Source organism: Fulmarus glacialis, unplaced genomic scaffold (assembly GCF_000690835.1).
Source record: "Fulmarus glacialis isolate BGI_N327 unplaced genomic scaffold, ASM69083v1 scaffold28593, whole genome shotgun sequence".
NCBI classification, from domain to species: Eukaryota; Metazoa; Chordata; class Aves; order Procellariiformes; family Procellariidae; genus Fulmarus; species Fulmarus glacialis.
This window is the reverse complement of record NW_009205324.1, coordinates 470-19,456: the sequence shown is the minus strand read 5'-3', so window position 1 is coordinate 19,456 and position 18,987 is coordinate 470. Positions and strand designations below refer to the sequence as shown.

Below are 18,987 nucleotides of genomic sequence, written 5' to 3'. Positions count from 1 at the left end.
AAGGGGGCCACATCTGGGCTTGAAGGCACATGAGTGCTGTGGCAGCAGAATAGGACTATCGTAGTTTGTCAGGGGTGGGCTCTCATCCTGATCAAGCAGTGTCCTTAGCTGAAAAAGCATCATTTCTACAATACAGCTGTTGTCCTTCAAGGAGCTGCAGCAGCCTTAGCGTATTATTGAGCAAGGCCCTTTAGGGGTAGGTGGAGGACAGGGTGGAAGAAGAGTCATTGCCCATGCTGAGAGAGAGCACGTAGCTTGCTCAGCACGTGGAGCATGGTTTGAGAGCCTCTGTTAGGGGGCTGAGCTGATGGGATTGGGTGGGAGGAGCGTACCAGCAATGCGGCAGAGGCAGTGGGGAGGCTTTGCAGCATGTACAAGAGACACTGGGAAATGCTGCCTTTAAGGATTGTAGCGGAAGAGCTGCTCGCAAGGGTCAGGATGGCACCAGGCTGGGGAAATAAAATGCCCGATTGAATACGAGTCCTGAGCCTCCCAGGGAAGGCTAGAATAAGAGCAGTAATAATATGAAAAGGTCCATTTTCTGTGGTCTTTGTGTCTTTTTAAGTCATCCTCATTTTTTTGACTGTTTGCCACAGGATGCCATCCTGCCTTTGTGGCATGGCACAGGGACACATGGCTCTCCTCACTAGAGTGAGGAGAGGATATTGCTACTCGTGGCTCTAGGCTGCTTGTGTTTGGATTTTGCATGAGAAATGAGCAAAAAACCAGCTTACCACTTGTCCCTGCGGGGATGCAGAAAACGGAAATAAGCCGTGAAATGTGCATGTTTTAAGAATACTTATTTGAAATCTATTGCTGGCGACGTAGTCGCTGTTCCAGACTGAGGTGCCAATGAAGTGAATACAGTGTTTAATTTGCCAACGTGAACAGCCCCACTGAAATTGGTTGCACCTCCAGGCAGCAAAGTCAAGCCCGTGAATTACTGTTGGCCAAGTCAGAGCTTCATGCCTGCAGAAAGGCACGCTGAACTGGATAGGAGAGGCAAAAGCCCAAGGAGGAATCTACAGCATTAATGTGTTTCAAGGGTTGCTCAACATGTTTCATCTAGTTAAGACAGTTGTGAGCATTAACTACAGCCAGGACCCTGGGAAAAGTGGATTGTTACTACAACATGTCACATATTACAGCCAATATTCAAACAGGAATGAATGTAAAAGAAGAAGCTGGAGGCTTGTTCCAGAGCCCTTTAAATAAATGAGAGGGCTCTGGGGGATATTGATACTGGATTAGAACCAGGGAGTCTTGAAATAATTATTTTAACTATGTGTCGATTAAAATCAGGAAAATGTGGGAAGAAATGCATGGGTGAAAGCCTTGCTTTCACCCTGTGATACTAGTGTATCACAGGGCAAATTCTATTTTTAAATGTCTTAGCTAATTTAATGTGACTGCAGTATTAACTATCCAAATATTTTAAACAAACAAATGTATCTTGTGACCGTCTTTCCTAGACCTTCAAGTGAGAACCACAACTGCACTTCCAAAGAGCAGTTAAATAGTTTTTCCGTACCAGAAGTACATCAGGCGGCGTATTCCCCCTTTGGGTGTGCTCCTGCTTCTGTTCAAGACGTGTCCTGCAGCCCACTCAAGCTCTCGGGGACTGACCTCAGGGTTTTCAGCGGTGGTGGCCACAGCAACTGCTTGATCCAGGGCATGTGCTGAGGTCCCACCAAAGGCTGCTGGACGTGAAGAGGCTTGAAGGGCTGAATTGTGGCCTCTGCAATGGAAAGCTTGGCCGTGAGCTCTGCGGTCTCTGGCTTTTCATTGCAGTATAGACAAAAGAGGATGGGGAAAAGGCAGAATTCTCTATGTGGACCAGCATTTGCTTTTTATTATTTTTATTAATGTATTCATTCTCTAATAATTATTATTTTATCAATGTTTTGCTACTGTTTTTATAACTTTGGGCACAGTTAGATTCTTCAGAAGTTGAGGAACTTGTTGTCTGATAGGTCTCAAGCTGAATGCTAAAAAGCATTTGCACCTGAATATTTGCTGTGATTAACCACAGGAGACTGGTCCAAAGAAGGGCAGCTCTTCCATCGCTCTGCGCAAACTCTGGGTGTGTGGAAGCTGGAACAAGAGCTTACAGGGAAAGCCTGATCTCTTTTCCCTGCTGGGTGAATCTCGCTGTTGTGCTCAGCTGCCTGTTGTGTGTGGGCACGCTCAGATGGTACTGGTTAACCTTCAGTAGTACCCAGCTACTAGTAGAAGTGACTCCTCAAAAGCCTGTGTTTCCCTCTCAGGAAGGATGTAAAACATCGTAACTTGGGTACCGGATGCACTTCTGCTTTGGATGGGGCTTTGTGGTTGTTAACTTTGCTTTGAATCTTTGGGTAAAGGTAAAGATGTTTTACATCTCATATTTTACATTTATTTCAGATGATTGAAACTAACGATATTTCAGAAGAAAAGATAAAGATGAAGCAGGCTATGGAAGGTATGAAATTTTACTGTTTTTTCTTGGAACACCCTGTTCTTGTGACTCATTGACTCATTTGCCTTCCTTTCCTCTAACTTTCTGCTCTTGCAGGGACGGCTGTGTGGAAGGGGCTTGGGAGGCCAGTTCATCTCTCAGATTTTGCTGGATGGCATTTGTTGTCTGTCTGGTTTTTTTTTCCTCTAATCTGGCTGAGCATATGCAGGGGTGGATATTTTTACTTGTGTTACACACTCACCATGCAGATGGTGCAGGCTGGAGACAGATCTAGGGAAATGGGCACACTTCCATCCCATCACTGATTTTTTACAGCAGGTAAAATCCAGCCATTAAATGTAATTTGTTCATAGGAGAGGACTGCTAATGGTAGATATTAATGTGATTGGCTTAAGATAATGGGGGTTGCTTTTCTTTATTAAGCTTACTGTAAGTCAAATCCATCCTTTTAACAAACTGCAGAATTTATGCATTCAGAAAATTTGTATAAAGTAGCTTTGAAACTGAATTGCACTCAACCTCCCTCACAAAGAGGTAAGCTGTAACCCCTAGTCTGAGCAATAGCAGACGTGGCGAGATTAGAGCTGGGTGGCCCAGATGGTCTCTGTTGGGAGCGATGTCCTACCGCATTGCTGTGCATGACATATGCTTTTGAGTGTCTGTGAAGGATTCAGGGCTGTTCCAAGGCACATAAGGTGCTTCCAGATCACATCTTCCCTTGCTCATTCCCAGGAGACTCATATTACTTTGTTCTTCCTTAGGGGCGTCGTTATTAAACAGAAGACATTATCAGTGTAGATCACAAAGGTGATCTCTAAAGAACTAACTTGTCACTTCTCTTTTCAAATGGCATTTGGCTTAGGGTGGCATAGCTTTTTCTCAGTTATTCACCTCTAAGGACTCTGTTCTCTGCAAAGCCCTTGTTAAAGTCCTGCTGAGGATGTGGCAATCTAAATGGAGGTCACTGGGGACTTTTGCAGGCTTAAACTTCACTTAATAGAGACTTTGTTTAGTTTGAGTGTCCCTTCAGCTGTTTGTGGATTCAGCCAGAGGTGTTTTGTCCTATTTCCATCTGCCCTCAGTGCTAGCTAGGCATTGTCCGTCGACCTCATCGCTGTCTTAGAATCATAGAATCATAGAATCATTAAGGTTGGAAAAGACCTCTAAGATCATCAAGTCCAACTGTCAACCCAACACCACCATGCCCACTAAACCATGTCCCTAAGCGCCTCATCTACACGTCTTTTAAATACCTCCAGGGATGGTGACTCCACCACTTCCCTGGGCAGCCTGTTCCAAGGCCTGACCACTCTTGCAGTAAAGAAGTTTTTCCTAATGTCCAGTCTAAACCTCCCTTGGCGCAACTTGAGGCAGTTACAGGATTACATATATGCTATACCAAATTGTATGCTGATTGACAGGTAATTCCTGCCTAGTGAGAGCAGAACATAACTAGGTCCAGCAGCCACTGCTTTTAAAATGGCCACTCAGTCCATGTGCGTGTTGTTTCCACACTGAATAAGCCATATATAGGATGTACTAAAAACAGCCAGTTCAGACTTGAGCCACAAAAGCATCATACTTCAAATCTATGGCTCTGTTTGAGTGTGGACATGCATCAGTTCCAGAAAACATGTCTTTTAAAACTGTCTGTGCCTTCCAGTGTAGGAGGGAACACAAAGAAATGTGCTGGAAGTTCCTTTCTGTGGTTTTTATGAATGTTTTATTCCCTTCCCCCCTGCCCCTCCTTGTCGTTGCTTTCTTGAAGTCTGATATGGCTTACCAGCTGTGTATCCTGCCTCCTAATATCTGGATGGTGGTGAGATGTGGTGAGAAACACCCGTTGTCTGTCTCCTGCTGCTCCTCTGCCGATGGAGGGTACCACCACCACGCGCCTGTCGCACCCCGACCCGCGCACTCGATACCTTCCTGATTTGCACAAAGCATTTTCCAAGCTTCTAATATTTGTCTTTTCTTTTCGTTCTCCCACAGACCTCCAAGACAAGCTGAGTAAAAGAGACAAAGAGGTGTCATCGCTTGTGTCCCAGACTGAAACTCTAAGGGCCCAAGTAAGTGGTAAGTTTCCCTAATCCAGTGCTGGTGGGGACTAGGTGTTTCCCTGCTCGTCCTGGTGTTAAACAAGGGTCCAGGTGCTGAAAGGGGCAGGTGTATAAAACATGACACTGTCTGTCTGTTAGTGGATATTGTTGGTAAAAATTTGTTCAGTAGTTCTGGTCTCTCCTCAGGAGGTGAATACAAGCCCTGCAGAAGATATTTGTATCCTGTGAGAAGGGGTTTTTGGGCTCATTGAATGTCAAAAGCTGAAAGAGGCAGAAATAAATGGAGCTGGGCATGTTGTTTCCAAGATCTCCCCTTAAACAGGGCTAGATCCAGAGCTAATCAGACCTATGCTGTTAGGAGTGGGAAGTGGGAAAAGGCAAAAAGCAGGAATGTAAGTAAAGGACTAAGTGACCTTTCTTCCCCCTGTATCCTCTGATTATCGCAGCTTTAGAAAATAAATGCAAAACGGCAGAAAAGAAGGCCGATTCGGTGTTAAAAGAAAAGAAGAGGCTGGAAGGTGAACTGGAAGCCTTGACCAAGAAAACACACGATGCTTCAGGGCAACTGGTCCTGATTAGCCAGGAGCTACTCAAGAAGGAAAGGTCAGTCTGCAGGTCTGAAGGATGAAGCTGGAGACGGAGAACTGTTTGTGTTTGTTCAGGGTGCTGTAATTTACCACCAAAAGAAATCTAAAGGTTGAATTATTGAAGTCCAGCCCCCAGCTTTCCTGTTCTTTAGAGGGAATTTGGTTAAAATTAGGGGCTATGAATTATCAAAGGGACTGCCCTTTCACTGCTGGCCAGGAGCTGCAAGAGAGCTCAGTGCCCATGTAGGTGCTGAATGAAGTCATCTCCAAGCCAGCTAAGGTGGCTGCTGCTCTGCTCTGAAACACGGTGCCCTGTGCCGGTCCCAGTCTCTCCACAGCTGGTGTAGCAGGGAGGACAGGAGATCTGAAGCCCCCAAAGTGGTGGGAGTTGGGTCAGGTTTGTTCACTGGCCTTTCTTTGGATGTGTAACAAAGGTGGGAGGGAGCGTGGCAGGACTCCAGTGGCGTGTGGGCTCTGGAAATGTCTTCATCTTTTCGTGCTGCTTCTTCCAGGAGCCTGAACGAGCTGAGAGCGTTGTTACTGGAGGCGAACCGGCACTCGCCTGGGCCAGAGCGGGACCTGAGTCGGGAGGTGCACAAAGCCGAGTGGCGGCTGAAGGAACAGAAGCTCAAAGATGACATCAAGGGGCTGCGAGAGAAACTAGTTGTACTGGTGAGGGCACCAAAACCCCTCCTGGCCTTGACCTGGGGGCTGGAGGGCTCCGTGCGGCTCATGGGGGTTGTAAACCTTCACCCATACTCCAAGTCTTCGTGCTTTCTTTTGTGCTACTGAGCATCTGATGGAAACTTCCTTGACAGCACCTGTGAGCTGTGGCCTGGCTTAGCAGCACCTCATTAAGCAGTAAAAATGTCCATCTGTCCTTCTCCGGTGTTTTCCTGTTCCCACTGGTTTTAGATCCATGCCTAAATAGGGCTAAAATTTGTGGGAGAAACTGAAGGTCGGTCAGCTACCCCACATTGTTTTATACATTCTCTGATCTAGGAATAAGCAATGTCCTCTAATTCCTGTGTACTTCAGTGTCCTCTGGTGGTTGAAATATGAATAATTTATTTGAACTCTCCTGGGAACAAATTGGAGCTGCTGCTGGTTGCATTTGATACGATTGTCTTCAGAGCTGTGCTCTGACCCCATCTACTGTTGAAATCAAAACATGGTTATATGAGTTACTGTGGATTTCTACTTTGCTTAGTTTCTGTAGTTATTGGTTTTAATCTAACATGCTCCTATTTTCCCTTTGCTGTATAAGGACAAGGAAAAATCTGTAACGGATCAGAGGCGATACTCCCTAATCGACCCCTCGTCAGAGTCAGAAGTGATCCGGCTGCAGCACCGGCTCGTCAGCACGGAGGATGTGCTGCGCAATGCGCTGGAGCAGGGGCACCAGATGGAGAAGCTCATGGAAGCGATGAGGCTCTCCTCCGAGAAGACACAGGTAGAACATCCACAGTCATTTCCCAGGTCGCTCAGCCCTCAGCAGTCATTTCTCCTGAGCAATCTCCTGGGATCTTGCCCTGTGCTGCGGGGGTGATGCAGTCAGCTGGGTCCCTTTCCCTCTGCTGGAAACAGCCTGGCAGGACTTTGTTCTGTCAGATGTAGCTTGAAAACTAAGAAAAGCCTTGCTAATTTGTAATTATGGATCCTTTTGTGCTCTGCAAGAATGGTTGCTAAATGTGGTGTTTTGGGGAAGGTTGCAGCGTGAATAACTGTTCTTTATGTGTACAATGATGTGTGGCTGCATACCCTTGCGGTACAGGCACTTTATAATGTGAAAGTTGAGAGTTTCCACCATGCCTATTCTTTGGGAGGTTTATTTCCTTGCAGTCCATAAGCAGAAGCTTTGGAGGTGACTGGGAAAGTGTTTTCCATTTCTCTAACCAGTTCCTGGAGGCATCTCTATATCTGATCTGGGTTTGCTGATGGACCATGAATGTTCCCATTCCAGTTGCTATCTTCACTTCCTAACTTCCTCTGATCTCCCCTTGTTTCTTCTGACAAAAGCAAAACTGCTTCTTGTTTGTATTTGCAGCCTTCTTTGTGAAGTTGAAGGCTGCAAATAACTTGACTCTCCACATTTAGCGTTTTCCATCTTGTACCTGGCTGATTCCTCCCGTGAAGCGACCTGCCCTTGTGCCAAGCTTTGTCCTTCATGTCCTTTTTTACTCTTCTAGCTGTATTTTCTCATGTGTCTGCAACCAGGTCATGGCTTTCAGAGCCCAGATGCGCCAGTACTTCTCTTGTACTTGCTCATTTAAATTCTTAGCTGAAAAATGTCTTTCTCTTGCAGTAATGAGCTACAATTCACATCCAAGCAGATACCTTAGGGTAGTACAGAACAAGCTGCTAGGCATGGAGAATGGGCAGAGAGCTTGTTTTCCCTGATGCAGGTGCAGATAAGTTGTGGTAGGTAATCTGGGGGTATTAAGTCTTCTCCTCCTCCCATGACACTTTCTTCTGCACAGTTTGCAGGTACATCAAATGGCTGTTTGCATTGCAGTAGTACTTGCAGGGAGGTAGTCAGGAGGAGGGTGAACGTAAAAATTGCAGCCCTGAAATCTCTGCTGGCTCAGCTGAGCATCTGTGTGTTGCAGACAGTCTCTTTATATCCCGCAGTGCAGCGGCAGCAGCCGTCTGCCAGCACCAGACAGGACAGCTGTAGTTGTGATGACAAGTTTGTGGCAGTCCAAGTCGTACTATAATCCTGTCAGTACCTCCGGAGTGACTTTAGCTTCTGCTGTAATTGCTGTGTGTCAAATGAAAATGCCTCATGACAATCTCATCTGCTGTAAGCTATGGGAGGGGTGGGGAAAGTTATTCTCTGTTTGCTTTAATGCTAAGTCCCTTGAGAACAGGAAATCTTCCCTTTCGTATTCCTGTCTCCAGAGGTGGTGCGGGTGGTAATTATTTCTTCCCCAACTGTAGAAAATAACTGATCTTACATAAAGTGGGTTGGAATGGACCTTATGATGTCAGCTAATCTATCCCTGGTATTACTTTGGTACTTTCATGCTTAAGAAATCTTAGAGATACAAGTTAGTATTATGCCTTCAACTACAAACCGTGGTACTATGAGACAGACGGAGGATTATTGCGGGAAGCTAGGCTTCAAACTTCTATTGATGTCAGATTTTTAACGTGCCTGGTTACAAGGAAGTCTGGATCAAAGCTCCCTAGTTTTGGTATGATATCTGTTCATCCTTCCCTTTATGAAGGGGAGTTGTTAACCAGGGGCTTTCAGGCTGAGCCTGAGGATGTTGTTTGGCCAAAAGAGATCCTGGTGCAGTAGTTAGGGAATTGATAGTTATTCCCCAGAAGCCACTTTTCTGCTGTAACCCATTCTGCACTACCTTCTGACCTCCCATCTCCTCTCTGACAGCAGCAGCTGTCGCCCAGGGATCTGCCATGGCATCGCTCTCCCTTTGTCTGCAAAGCCTTCACTTTGCAGCAGGCTCGAGAAGGAAATCTCTAATTACCACAAGCTGCTGCTGCTCTCCCTTCGCAGGCTTAGTCAGCCACCGCGCTCTGCAGTCCTTGATGTGCATGGCTGGCCTTGCTGATAGACAAGGAGGTGCAGGAGCTGGGGGAGCATAATGGCACTGTGTCTTCGTCTTGTTGTCGAGTAATTGCTGCCTTACTGTTTCCGTGCCTGCAGCTGCAAGGTATTTGTCCTGCAATAGAGGAAGAGGATCTTTACCTTCTCCATGTCTTGGGAGACCCTGATCTCACAGCTTTGCAGGAAATGACAAGGATTTGGCACTCGGGCTTTTTCTTGGAGAATTTGCAGTGATTGCTCTGGGAGCTTTTTTATTTAATTTCAAGTGGATTACAGCACTTTATGTTCATTATCGTGACCATGTACTGAGACCAAATTTCAAACCTAATTCCTGATATCTGATATCTGCTTAGTGCACGGATCGGGTGTGCTGCAGTTAGGATATATTGCCTTGTATGAGGCCTGAATCGCCTGTGGTCGAGGGTGCTGAGTCACTGCAGTGGCACTATTCTGGCCATCCATCCAGGTAGGATTCACAAACCGTTCAGACTCTCAAAGCAGAGCTCGGTTTGAATCTCTGCCTGTTTTTCCTGCCCAAACTAAACCTCTGTCCCATAGCGTTGATTATGCACCTTCATGGTCACAGTGAGAATGGAAGCTGGGTAGCTGGGACTCCTCTAATGATGGGTTTTAAACCTGGCAGTCTTGTCTCCCCATAGTGTCTGGTTCTGCTGCCATCAACAATTCACCAACAACTGTGAATCTGATTACCAAAAGCCAAGCAACTGACATCTGGCATGCTGTGACTTCAGGCTGCAGCTTTCTTCTCTTGTTTGTGCTGGTTGTACTGTCATTTTGAAGCTGAAGGGCTCCATATTATCCCTGCTAAAGAAACATTATAAATGTTTAAAAGTTCTTGTGCTTTCTAAAGATAGAACAGCCTGTCCTGGCTGCCAGACTTGTCCCCAGAGATGGGAAATGGGGAATGGCAAATGTCCTTTTCGCTGCTGGGATGTTCAGTGTGCTGTCTTCTGCAGCTAACGCTGCCCTTGACTAAGGGTTTGTTTATCAGGATTTAAGAGTCAGAAGTGAAGAGCGGGTCTGTGTCCGTAAGGAACTCGGGGGATGTTTTGTAGCTGGGAAGGATGCGATCCGGCATGTGGGGATTGGGCCAGGGTGCAGAGGGCTGAAAGTGGGCTGGGATTTTTGCATTCTCCTTTCCTTGCGTGGAGTGGGCACTGTGTGCTGGGCTGCTAAGGAAGGAGATGGCAGTTCTGCCAGACCTCCGTGCTTGTAGGCAAAACCACTAGGCTCTGTGTCCCTCTTCAGTAAGTATTGTCCGTTCTCCATTGCAGACTGTTGGAAATTCTGGGTCTGCTAACGGGATTCACCAGCAGGATAAATCCCACAAACAAGAGGTAAGTTAAAAGCAGAATGTTGTTTAAAACAGTGACTGCTCTGTGTGGTTTCTTGCCTGCTGTACTGGGGATAGCTCTTGGATGGAGGCAGTTCTGCCAGCAAAGCTTGACTGTGTCATTCCCACAGCAAAAGCAAGGGCCTTTGCACAACTCCAGCTCCCAAGCATGGTGGGAACCTCACCTTACCATTAAAACCACTTGAAGCCATCAGGAAGGTGCTAGTGAGATGCACACTGAGGTGCAACGGGTGCTTGCTCTGGAAGAAGCAGTAGGAAGGGAGCTTCCCCTTGGTCTCCTGGGTCAGTGCCTGTACAACTCTTCTTCTGGCAGCCCCAGCTAGAAGCTGCTCAGTGTCAGATCTCTGCCGTCCCCTTTACATGGGTGGCATTTGTGGGACATGCTGTCCTGGTGTCCCCTGGTTTTCATGATGTAGGGCAAGATCTGTAGGCTCAGACTTTATTTCCTCACAGGTAGGATGGTCAGCCTGAGGAAGAGGCAATGTGACTTACCGGGCAGAGCAGTGGGTCAGGACGTGGCAGGCCTGGTGGCATCCCACTCCTCCAAACGCCTCAGTTTCCTCTTCTGTAAAAAGACCTCTGTGCTTGCCCTTATTTTGCCTAACAAGATCTCTTTTCTTCCAGGAGAAGCTCTGATAGAGAAGAGGTGAAGAGGATCATTTCACACCAGTATCAGCTCCTGTGCAGCGTCAGGAAAAACGATACCCCATCTGGCTTTAGCACCTCCAAAAGACTAGACACAGTATTTTCACTTTAAAGCAGGACAATGTTTATAATATACTAACTGATGTAATCAGGACAATCCTGGAGTCCCGTTTTCCAAGACAGCCATTGTTCCAGGAGGGAGCAGAAAGATCTCTCTGGGTTTGGTTTCTTACCTGTATTAGTTTTGACTGTGGAATTTGTATTTGCTTGAGCTGCCCTTGTTCCACCAGCTGACGTGGTCTGGATGACAACTGCCCCGAACGGTGGCTGAAGTGTCAGCGAGTCCCAGTAGCCCCACAGGAGCTGCAAAGGGATTTGCTTGCGGTGTTCAACTCCAAAGCGCGTGCCCGGAGGCTGCACGCTTCCCACGTGGTCCGTCCCTTCCCTTCCACCTGCCCCGGTGTCTTGAAGACCTGCACGAGCGAGTGAAACCTGCTGGGCTGACTGTTCACGCTGGCAGGCGTAGGCTGGGGAAGACGGGGTGGGGGACGTGTTTCCCTCCTCGCTTTGTAGAAGACATCGCTCTTCTAGAGCACGGAGGCTGCACTTAATACTTGTATCATAGCATGTCGTGGGAAATAATCCGATTTCAGAGGGATATTTATTTCGTTTCTCACTCACTGCTGTTCAGGGAAGGAGCTGTGGCGGCTCTGAGTTTGGGGACAGGCAGACCTGGCTCAGGTGTGGTTGGCCTTTCTTCCTGCAGAGAGATCGCTGAGCAGGCCTGCCGGTGCCCTGGGCCACAGCCAGGCTGCCCAGCCTGGTCCCCCTCACTCCTGTGTGTTTTATTGGGTCTTTTTTGAGCACAGGACTCCACAGACGGCTGGATCCCAGCATTGCCGGCCTGAGAGCTCCATGCTGGCTGCAGTCGGTGTGGGACAGATGCCTTGAGGAGGTGGTTCCCTCTTTGTCTGTTTAATTTAACAGCTAATTGAGGATTGCCTGGCCATTCTCCAGAGCTCTCCTTGGCTCTTCAGTATGATGCCCATCCCCTACTACCAGGAATGCAGGAGGCTAAGGTACTGCTGTGAGCATTCATGCAGTAGTGGCTGGCTGTATTTGATGGGAACAGCAATCCTCTGTGCATGACCTGAGTACGAGCGTTTGGAGCAGAAGGAATCCAAGACTGGAGCCCACACAGCTCTTGTGTCCGTACACAGCAGTGCAGGCCCAGGCAAGGGTCTTGTTCCTTCTTCTGAAGGCTTTACTCTTCTCTTTAACTTTGCACCACAGCTCCCAGGGACATTAGGGTGGAGGAAGGGGACAATATGCTCTTAAAGGTGTGAGAAGAGTCCAGTTCAGATTCACTGTTCAGTACCACAGGGAAGAGTCACAGCGATATTTTACCAGGCTTCCCCTAGTTAGTGCCCGACTCCTCCAGTCTTCAGAAACTCTTGTGTTATGATGGGGCACCTGTGAAAGAGGACAAGACAGAAGAGACCACTGAGAGAGGAGATCTGAGCCAGACCACAGGCAGATGAACATCACGGCATGTCAGCTTCATTGCTTTTTGCCCTGATTTTCTATAAAAATGTGTTACTTTTTCTTAGTGTGTTGCCAGACTCCTACTTCCTTGAAGGATGGGCAGCCAGAAGTAACCTGGGAAAGACTTGGGCTTCTTGGCTGCAATTCTGCCGTGAGGAGGACATTGCTGAATCTGGGCTACGATACAATACTGGACCCTGCTCACTTGATGCAGGATTGGTGATTTTGCCCCATTCAAAGGGAGGATGAGAGAGGAAGGTGACTTCAGGGGAGTAAAGCAGGTCAGAAAACACAGCTTAAATCTGGCACATGGCAGGGAGAGGCAGAGCTTGGGATCTAACTGGCTGGAAATAATTCAAGTGGGATCCCATCCTGCCTTGTAGGAGTGTTTCATCAGCTCCTGGTAATCACCAGGAAGATTGCTGCATTTCTGCCTAGCTCTGGGACTTTCCCAAGGCATCATAGGGGTGGTCTTCAAAATCCTCCTGGTCGGAGTATTCATCTCCTAAGCATTTTAGGAAAATCCCAGAGGGAGTGTTCGTTATTACAGCGTGCATCAGTGAATACTGGATGCAGCAGCTGGGAGCTGCTGTTTTGGGGAATTTAGGGCTGGTGTTTCCCAAAGTGCTCCTGTTGGCTGGATGGTCTCTGGAGTCACTGCTGCAGCTCCCACTGGCTTGAGTGGAGCTAACAGAGTGCTTCTTGCAGTGCCACCTGCCTCCAAGCCCAGGGCTTCCTGGGCACCTGCAGGTGGGAGAGTCCATTCTGGTTTGTAGCTTATTTTCCCTGATCAGTCTTCTAGTGACTTGTGACCAGCTGCTTTCATCTACAGAGGAAAGGCACCTGCATTTTCCACCTCCCTTGATGAACCTCTGGCTCTGCACAGGGCGGGATGCCCCAGGAATGGTTATGGGGACCATGTATTTGGCTCTGTTAAACAGATCCAAAGTTGTCGGGGTGGCAGCGGGTCAGGCTGGACCATCCCCTGTGAGTGGCTCAGACCTGTGGCTCTTCCCAGTCAGCTTGGGTGAAAATGCAGAACAGCAGCAGATGGGTCCAAGCAGGTTTAAAGTTGGTGCTGATGGTCTTCTCTGGCTGTAAATAGCTGTGCTGGTCCCTAAGGATCAGCCAGGAGCTGATGGCACTTCTTGGCTTTCTGTGGAGGTTGTTTGGTCTGTGTGTTGCAGGGCTGTACTGAAACAGGCAGTGGGGCAAAGCCGGGTCCCCTGTGTCCCCACCACCCTTGGGGTGCAGGTCCGTGGGAGCTGCTCCCCAGACAGGACTGACGACAGTGTCAAGAGGGCACGTTATCACAGTCGTCATCTGGGTATCAGCTCAATCCTGTAAAGTGGCCAGGAGGGGGTTTGGACAGCAGCCGTGTCTTCCCTCTCCAAAATTGGCATAGGCTTCCCGAGGGCACGTGCCGCTGGCTGCCCCTTTGAGGTTGTAAGAGACCAAACTAGGGACAAACTTGGAAAGGACAAGGAGGAGATTCCCCAGCCCCTCTATTTATTTGTAAGTTTAATTGCTATTTTTGCCTATGTGGTGGTGTATAAAGTACTTCACAATATTTGGTCTTACTGGCTTGGTTCTTTGGGAGAGATTTTCAAGGGCATTGGAGCAGTGATGCACCCATCTCCTGTTGTCGGTCAGGGACTGGTTCCTGCTTGTGCCTTTACTCCCTCTTTGGCTTCAGCCTTGCTCTTATCTTGATCCCTGAGAGTTGGTACGGGGGGCTGCGTTCTCCCCAGCCCCTCTCCTGGCTCGTGGTTTTGGGTCTGGAGCCGGGTCCGGAGCATGCCTCGGAGCACCGCTGCAGGGTGGGGAGCAGGAGTTTTCCTGCTGAAGCCCTCAGCACCAGGGGAAGGACCAGCACCCTGGTTGTGAGACCATCCCTCACGTTACCCCAACGGTTAGTGATGCTTTTCTGCTGAAGGCTGAGACGTTGCCTGGCAAAAAAAGTCTTTGATAATGGAGACTGTTCCATGTTTAGTGGTTTCTTCTCTAACCCTCTAGACCAAAGGGAAAATAATCTGTCTTGGTTGGTGATTTCAGCTTTATCCCTCCTACAGCATCCAGAGAGCTGAGCAAGGGGCAGCACCGTGCCAGTGCCATACTGAACGCCGGGTGCCAAGTTGCCAGCCAAGGCTTTACAGCTCTTGCCTACCCCCAGCCACCAGCGGTTCCTCTGGCTTGCAGTAGAGATGCATGAGGGTTTCATTAAAACACAACGATGCAAATGACACTGTAAAAGTCTTAACAAAAATTCCAGTACTCCGTTGTTCGGCAGCTTTAGCAGCTCAACACTATCTTGTAGGGAGTTATTAATACACTAAGATCCTATAGGCCTCATGTAAGTTACCAGAATAAAGATGATGCTAGATGTATAAATGGATGATAACCTTTTACCCGTACAGTATGTATTACAATTTTGTAGCTTAGTCATTTTTTGGCTATCAGATTTTGTTAGTATGATATAAAAAAAAAAAAAGACAAAAAAAAAAGGTTTGACTGCTAATGTCTATTTTGTTATTTGATTCATTTTATTTCTTCTTCTGTACAAAAGCTGTACAAATCTCAGTCTGTGTAACTACTACAGATATGTATTCATGTACCATCCATCCCTGTCCTGGCTTGCTAGCGTGGTGAGCTCGTTACTAAACAATAAAATCTGTGGCTGAAGTCGGGCACCCCGGGGCTGCTGGGGGTGTGTTAAGGGTGTTTTGCAGTGCACGAGCCGTGCTGAGATGGAAACGGCCGGGGGGGAAGGGGGGCTTTCCCTTTGCAGCTCAAATGCGGGGCTTTGACAAGTCCCTCTTGCCCTGAGCCTAAGCGGTGACCTGGAGCCATCAGCGTTTGGGCTCTGCCGAGAGCAGGGTTTGCAAAGAGCCGAGAGGCTGCAGACCCGGGGGATGAGACGCACCGGGAGCCGGCACATGGCGTTTGCTCTTCTGCAGCTTGTGCTGGAGGCGAGGACAAACCGGCTCCTTCCCTGGGTGACTCCCGGCCCACTGCTGTCTGGTATCTCCTGAGCCGCAGGATGATGCTGCTATTTATTAATCCGTGATTATTTTCCCTCTCCCTCCAGTCCCAGTGCATCCACAACACCCCGAGGCGAGGAGTGTCAGTGTGCTGTGCTAGACCCCCCCCCCCTACACCTCCAGACTGGCACCCACTCGTTTGAGCGGTGCCACCTTGATTTTACAGGGGCAGAGGCAGCAGTTGGGTCATCCTCATCCCTTCCAGCTCACTACTGCAGACCTTTAGAGCACGGGGAAACGGAGATTGCTGTGGATTGGTCCCGGGGGGGAGCTGCGGTTGCTGCCAGGGTCGGTGCAGGTCCGGGTAAGCCACGCTGCTCCCCAGCCCAGCCTCCTGCCCCTCTTCCCCCGTGTTCCCACCACGCGCCCATATGGATGCTCTGAGCATCGTGGGGTTACGCTGTCCCCCCGCGGGGCAGGACCGGGGGAATTTACTCCAGGGCTTGGTGCTTTTTTCATGGTACAGCATCTCTTAGTTGGGAATTTCCTTGACTGCCTATGGCCTGTGCCCGGCTCAGCAGCACCCCATAGAGCAATAAAGCATCCATCTCTCCTTCTGCCATGTTTTCCTGCACCCATGGGCAGTGCATCCTTTACAGAAAGGCAGGGGTTTCCCAGTATTGCCAGTTGTCTTAAGATACAGGCAAAAACTGGGTTGCTTTTTTCCTTGCTTCCTGGCTGCTTCTTTTCCTGGACTTAAAACAATCTTCTCCACTACCAGGATTACCTGAAAGTTTTAAACACTTTTGGACTAGCTGGTGGGGTTTGCAGGTGATGGGTTGATTCCAGAGTGAGGCCCCAAGAAAATTAGAGGTGCCTGACAATAACACCATGAAAACTGGCCATGCAGACTTACTCCAGAGCTGTTACATGGTCTGTACAGGGTGGTCCGTGATATCCTGCTATTTTATTTTTTCAAAGTGTGTAAGAGTTGCTGTCAAAACCAAATAACTTGAGACTTTTTGTTTCTTCACCAGCTCCCTGGCCCTGTGCATTGCAGGGTCTCGGGATCTCCTAAAATAGCTGGGCAAGAACGGCGGGTCCCTGGGTCACCGTGTTGCTTGTTACCAGGTGCTGATGGCATCTGCTGCTGCTGCGTGCTTCACTGTCCTCCAGCGGCTGGAAGGAGAATAATTTATTTGAATTTTGCTTGGGAGAAATCTCCGGACACAGGAAGGTCCATCGGTGCTGGGCAGGGAGCTGAGGGAGTTGCTATTTTCCCTGCCCTTTGCTTTCCAAGGCTGCTGCTGCTCACTCGCGTCAGGTCCTGAGAAGCTGCAGCTGGAGGATCCCATCCTCTCCCAGCCGGGCAGTGGCTCCCGCGTGTCATCCCGCTGTCACGGCTCGGCCCTGGCCCTCAATAGCTGCTTCAAGGTTTGTGACCCCCTGCTCCCTCGGTTCCCTCTTCGCTGCTGAGGCTGCCAGCGAGGGGGAGGACGGCTCCCGTGGCAGCTGTCGAGCTGTCCCCACGCTGGCTGCGAGGTCACCGAGCAAGTCCCCTTTTGCAGCCAACACTCCTGGAGGTAGAGGTAGCTGGGAAAAGACGGGTTCTGGGGACAGGAGGCTTTATCCTGGCAGAAAATAGCGAGTTTTCCATCAAGCCAGCCCTTCCCTGGGCTCTGGGCAGGGGCTGGGCTGCCTGGGGCAGGAGGGGAAGGCCATGAGCACCGTGTCCCTGCTCAGGGCAGGTGACTCCAGCTCCATCTTTTATGTCGTTCCACTATATAATTCATTAACGTGCATATTTACAATCAAGTGCCCAAGCCCTGGTATCTCAGAGAGATAACACTGTAGCTCATGCCTTTGTTTGCAGACATCACATTTTGGTGCCGTTGATCGTACGGTGAGGATTAATAAAACATGAAGTTTAAAATGCCTAAATCCAGTGGGGGAGCTGGTAATCTCTGCCAACAATAATATTTGCACTTTATTTTCATCCAAGCATCCAGCCAAGGAGCGGAGCCTGGGCTGGGGAGTGGTACCTCTGCATGAAAATGGATGGGGTGAGGATGGGACGGGGATCCTGACCTGCTCCGTGGGCACTCTGGGGGGCTCAGAAGAGGCGATGGGTGGGACGTCCTTCCTCAACCGTGTTGGGGACCTCATCCCCCAGGACGCTGTGCTTGTGCCCACACCTGGACGGGGGCTTCAGGGATGGGATTAATCCAGGGGTGAGGTAGGGATGAGACGTGAAGTGGCCTCTCTACATGGGGGACACGTGGGGGGGGGACATCTCTGCGTGGATGTGGCCACCCTGCTCTAACCACACGTCCTGCGGCCACCCGTGGTCCGTGCTCCCCCAGGACCTGCCACCCAAGGGCATGTCCCTTTGGGATGTCCCCTCTGGAGAGGGGCTGGATGTACCAGGTCTCTACTTGGTGCTGGGAGACCTGCGGGCCACCAAAAGTGCCGTTCTGCTTTTGCAGGGGCTGCCCCTGTCCCCTCCCCGCTGCAGCCCCAACGCCAGCGAGCCCGGCAGCCCCAGTGCCGAAATCGGGGCCAGGAACGTGCTGCTTCCCTGGCAAGGGTGTTTCCTCCCCGTCTCTTTGCTGCCTAACAAGCATCCTTGTCAAAATAGCTAATTTCCTTCCAGAACAAAAAGTCACCTGAATACATTTGGAAGCTGTATTGCACTATCAGGGTAATCAGAATTTAATTTGATGCAGTCAAGGCTCTAAAAAGATGTTATCGAGGGGAACATCAAAGCTGGATTCCTGCGCTTGGAAATGCAACTGGAATGCTTAGTCCAGATTTCTCATTTTATCGGAGACTTTCAAAATATCAGTCTAAATAACAAAAAATGAATATTAAGAGTATTTGCAAATTAATGTCTTTTGTAGCTGAACAAAGGCCACTGTCTAACCTACTTCTCTTGCATGTCTGGGACAGTCTCTTATTAAATCCTAATTATACAATTTTGTTGTGTCTAATCATTTCTGCACTTTCAGGAATTAAAACTGAAGCTCGTTTCCCCGTTTGTTGTACCACGCTGCTCTTCAGGGTCCCGATCCTGCAACATGAGGCTTCTCCCACTCAAGACGGGGGGACCCCGGCGGTACAGAGACGGGGGGAAGGTGGGATGGGAACCTGGGCTTGTGCTTTCTCTCCTGCGTCTCTGTTATAGCCTCCGGGCTTTGCATCCTTCCCCGCTCTCGGGATAGCCGAGGAAAAGCTCCAGCATTTCCTAGTGAACGTGCTTGTGTGACAATTGCCGTTTTTATTTTTAAAGTACAATTTCAGAAAGAAGAAAGGCGTCTCTCGGCCTTTTGGGTTCCAAGGAGATTGAAAATGTGACCAAAATGCACCCCGGAGATGGGGTGCTCCTTTTTGGGGAGGTTTTGTTGGCCCTGTGGGGGGACGCGGCTGTGTCATAGCAGCGGCGGATGCTGGGGCAGGGGACGGCGGAGCAGCGGCCTTGCCCATATTCACTTCAAACGCCGCGATTTCTGTGCCAAGCTCAGGCTGTTTTGCCACCCGGCACGTGCCGAGCTGGCTGGGGCAGTGGGAGATGGCGCGGCAGCCCCCGCCCAGCGCCGCAGCCCTCGCCCCCCTCTCTTCCCTGAGCTCCCCTTTCCGCAGAGCCCCAGCCTGAGCGCCGTCATCCCCCCGCCCAGGGGACACGGGGGACAGGCCCGTCCCCGGCTTTAGCCCTCAGAAACGTTGCGGGGGAGCTTTGGGGGAAAAGGGGGGTCAGTCAAACTCGTT

At 49.4% G+C, this 18,987-nt stretch overlaps 1 protein-coding gene across 1 annotated transcript in view; it reads left to right on the top strand.

Moving 5' to 3' along the window:
* The window catches only part of CLIP2 (CAP-GLY domain containing linker protein 2), a gene marked incomplete at its 3' end in the record, with an annotated part of 59,881 nt that extends 49,847 nt beyond the window's left edge, over nucleotides 1–10,034 (top strand). Inside the window, exons 10-15 of the mRNA XM_009575365.1 lie at nucleotides 2,404–2,461; nucleotides 4,451–4,534; nucleotides 4,965–5,121; nucleotides 5,618–5,777; nucleotides 6,373–6,558; nucleotides 9,972–10,034. Of these exons, the coding sequence (XP_009573660.1) occupies nucleotides 2,404–2,461; nucleotides 4,451–4,534; nucleotides 4,965–5,121; nucleotides 5,618–5,777; nucleotides 6,373–6,558; nucleotides 9,972–10,034 (708 nt within the window). The remainder of the gene's footprint in view (nucleotides 1–2,403; nucleotides 2,462–4,450; nucleotides 4,535–4,964; nucleotides 5,122–5,617; nucleotides 5,778–6,372; nucleotides 6,559–9,971) is intronic.
* Between the last annotated feature and the right edge of the window lie 8,953 nt (nucleotides 10,035–18,987).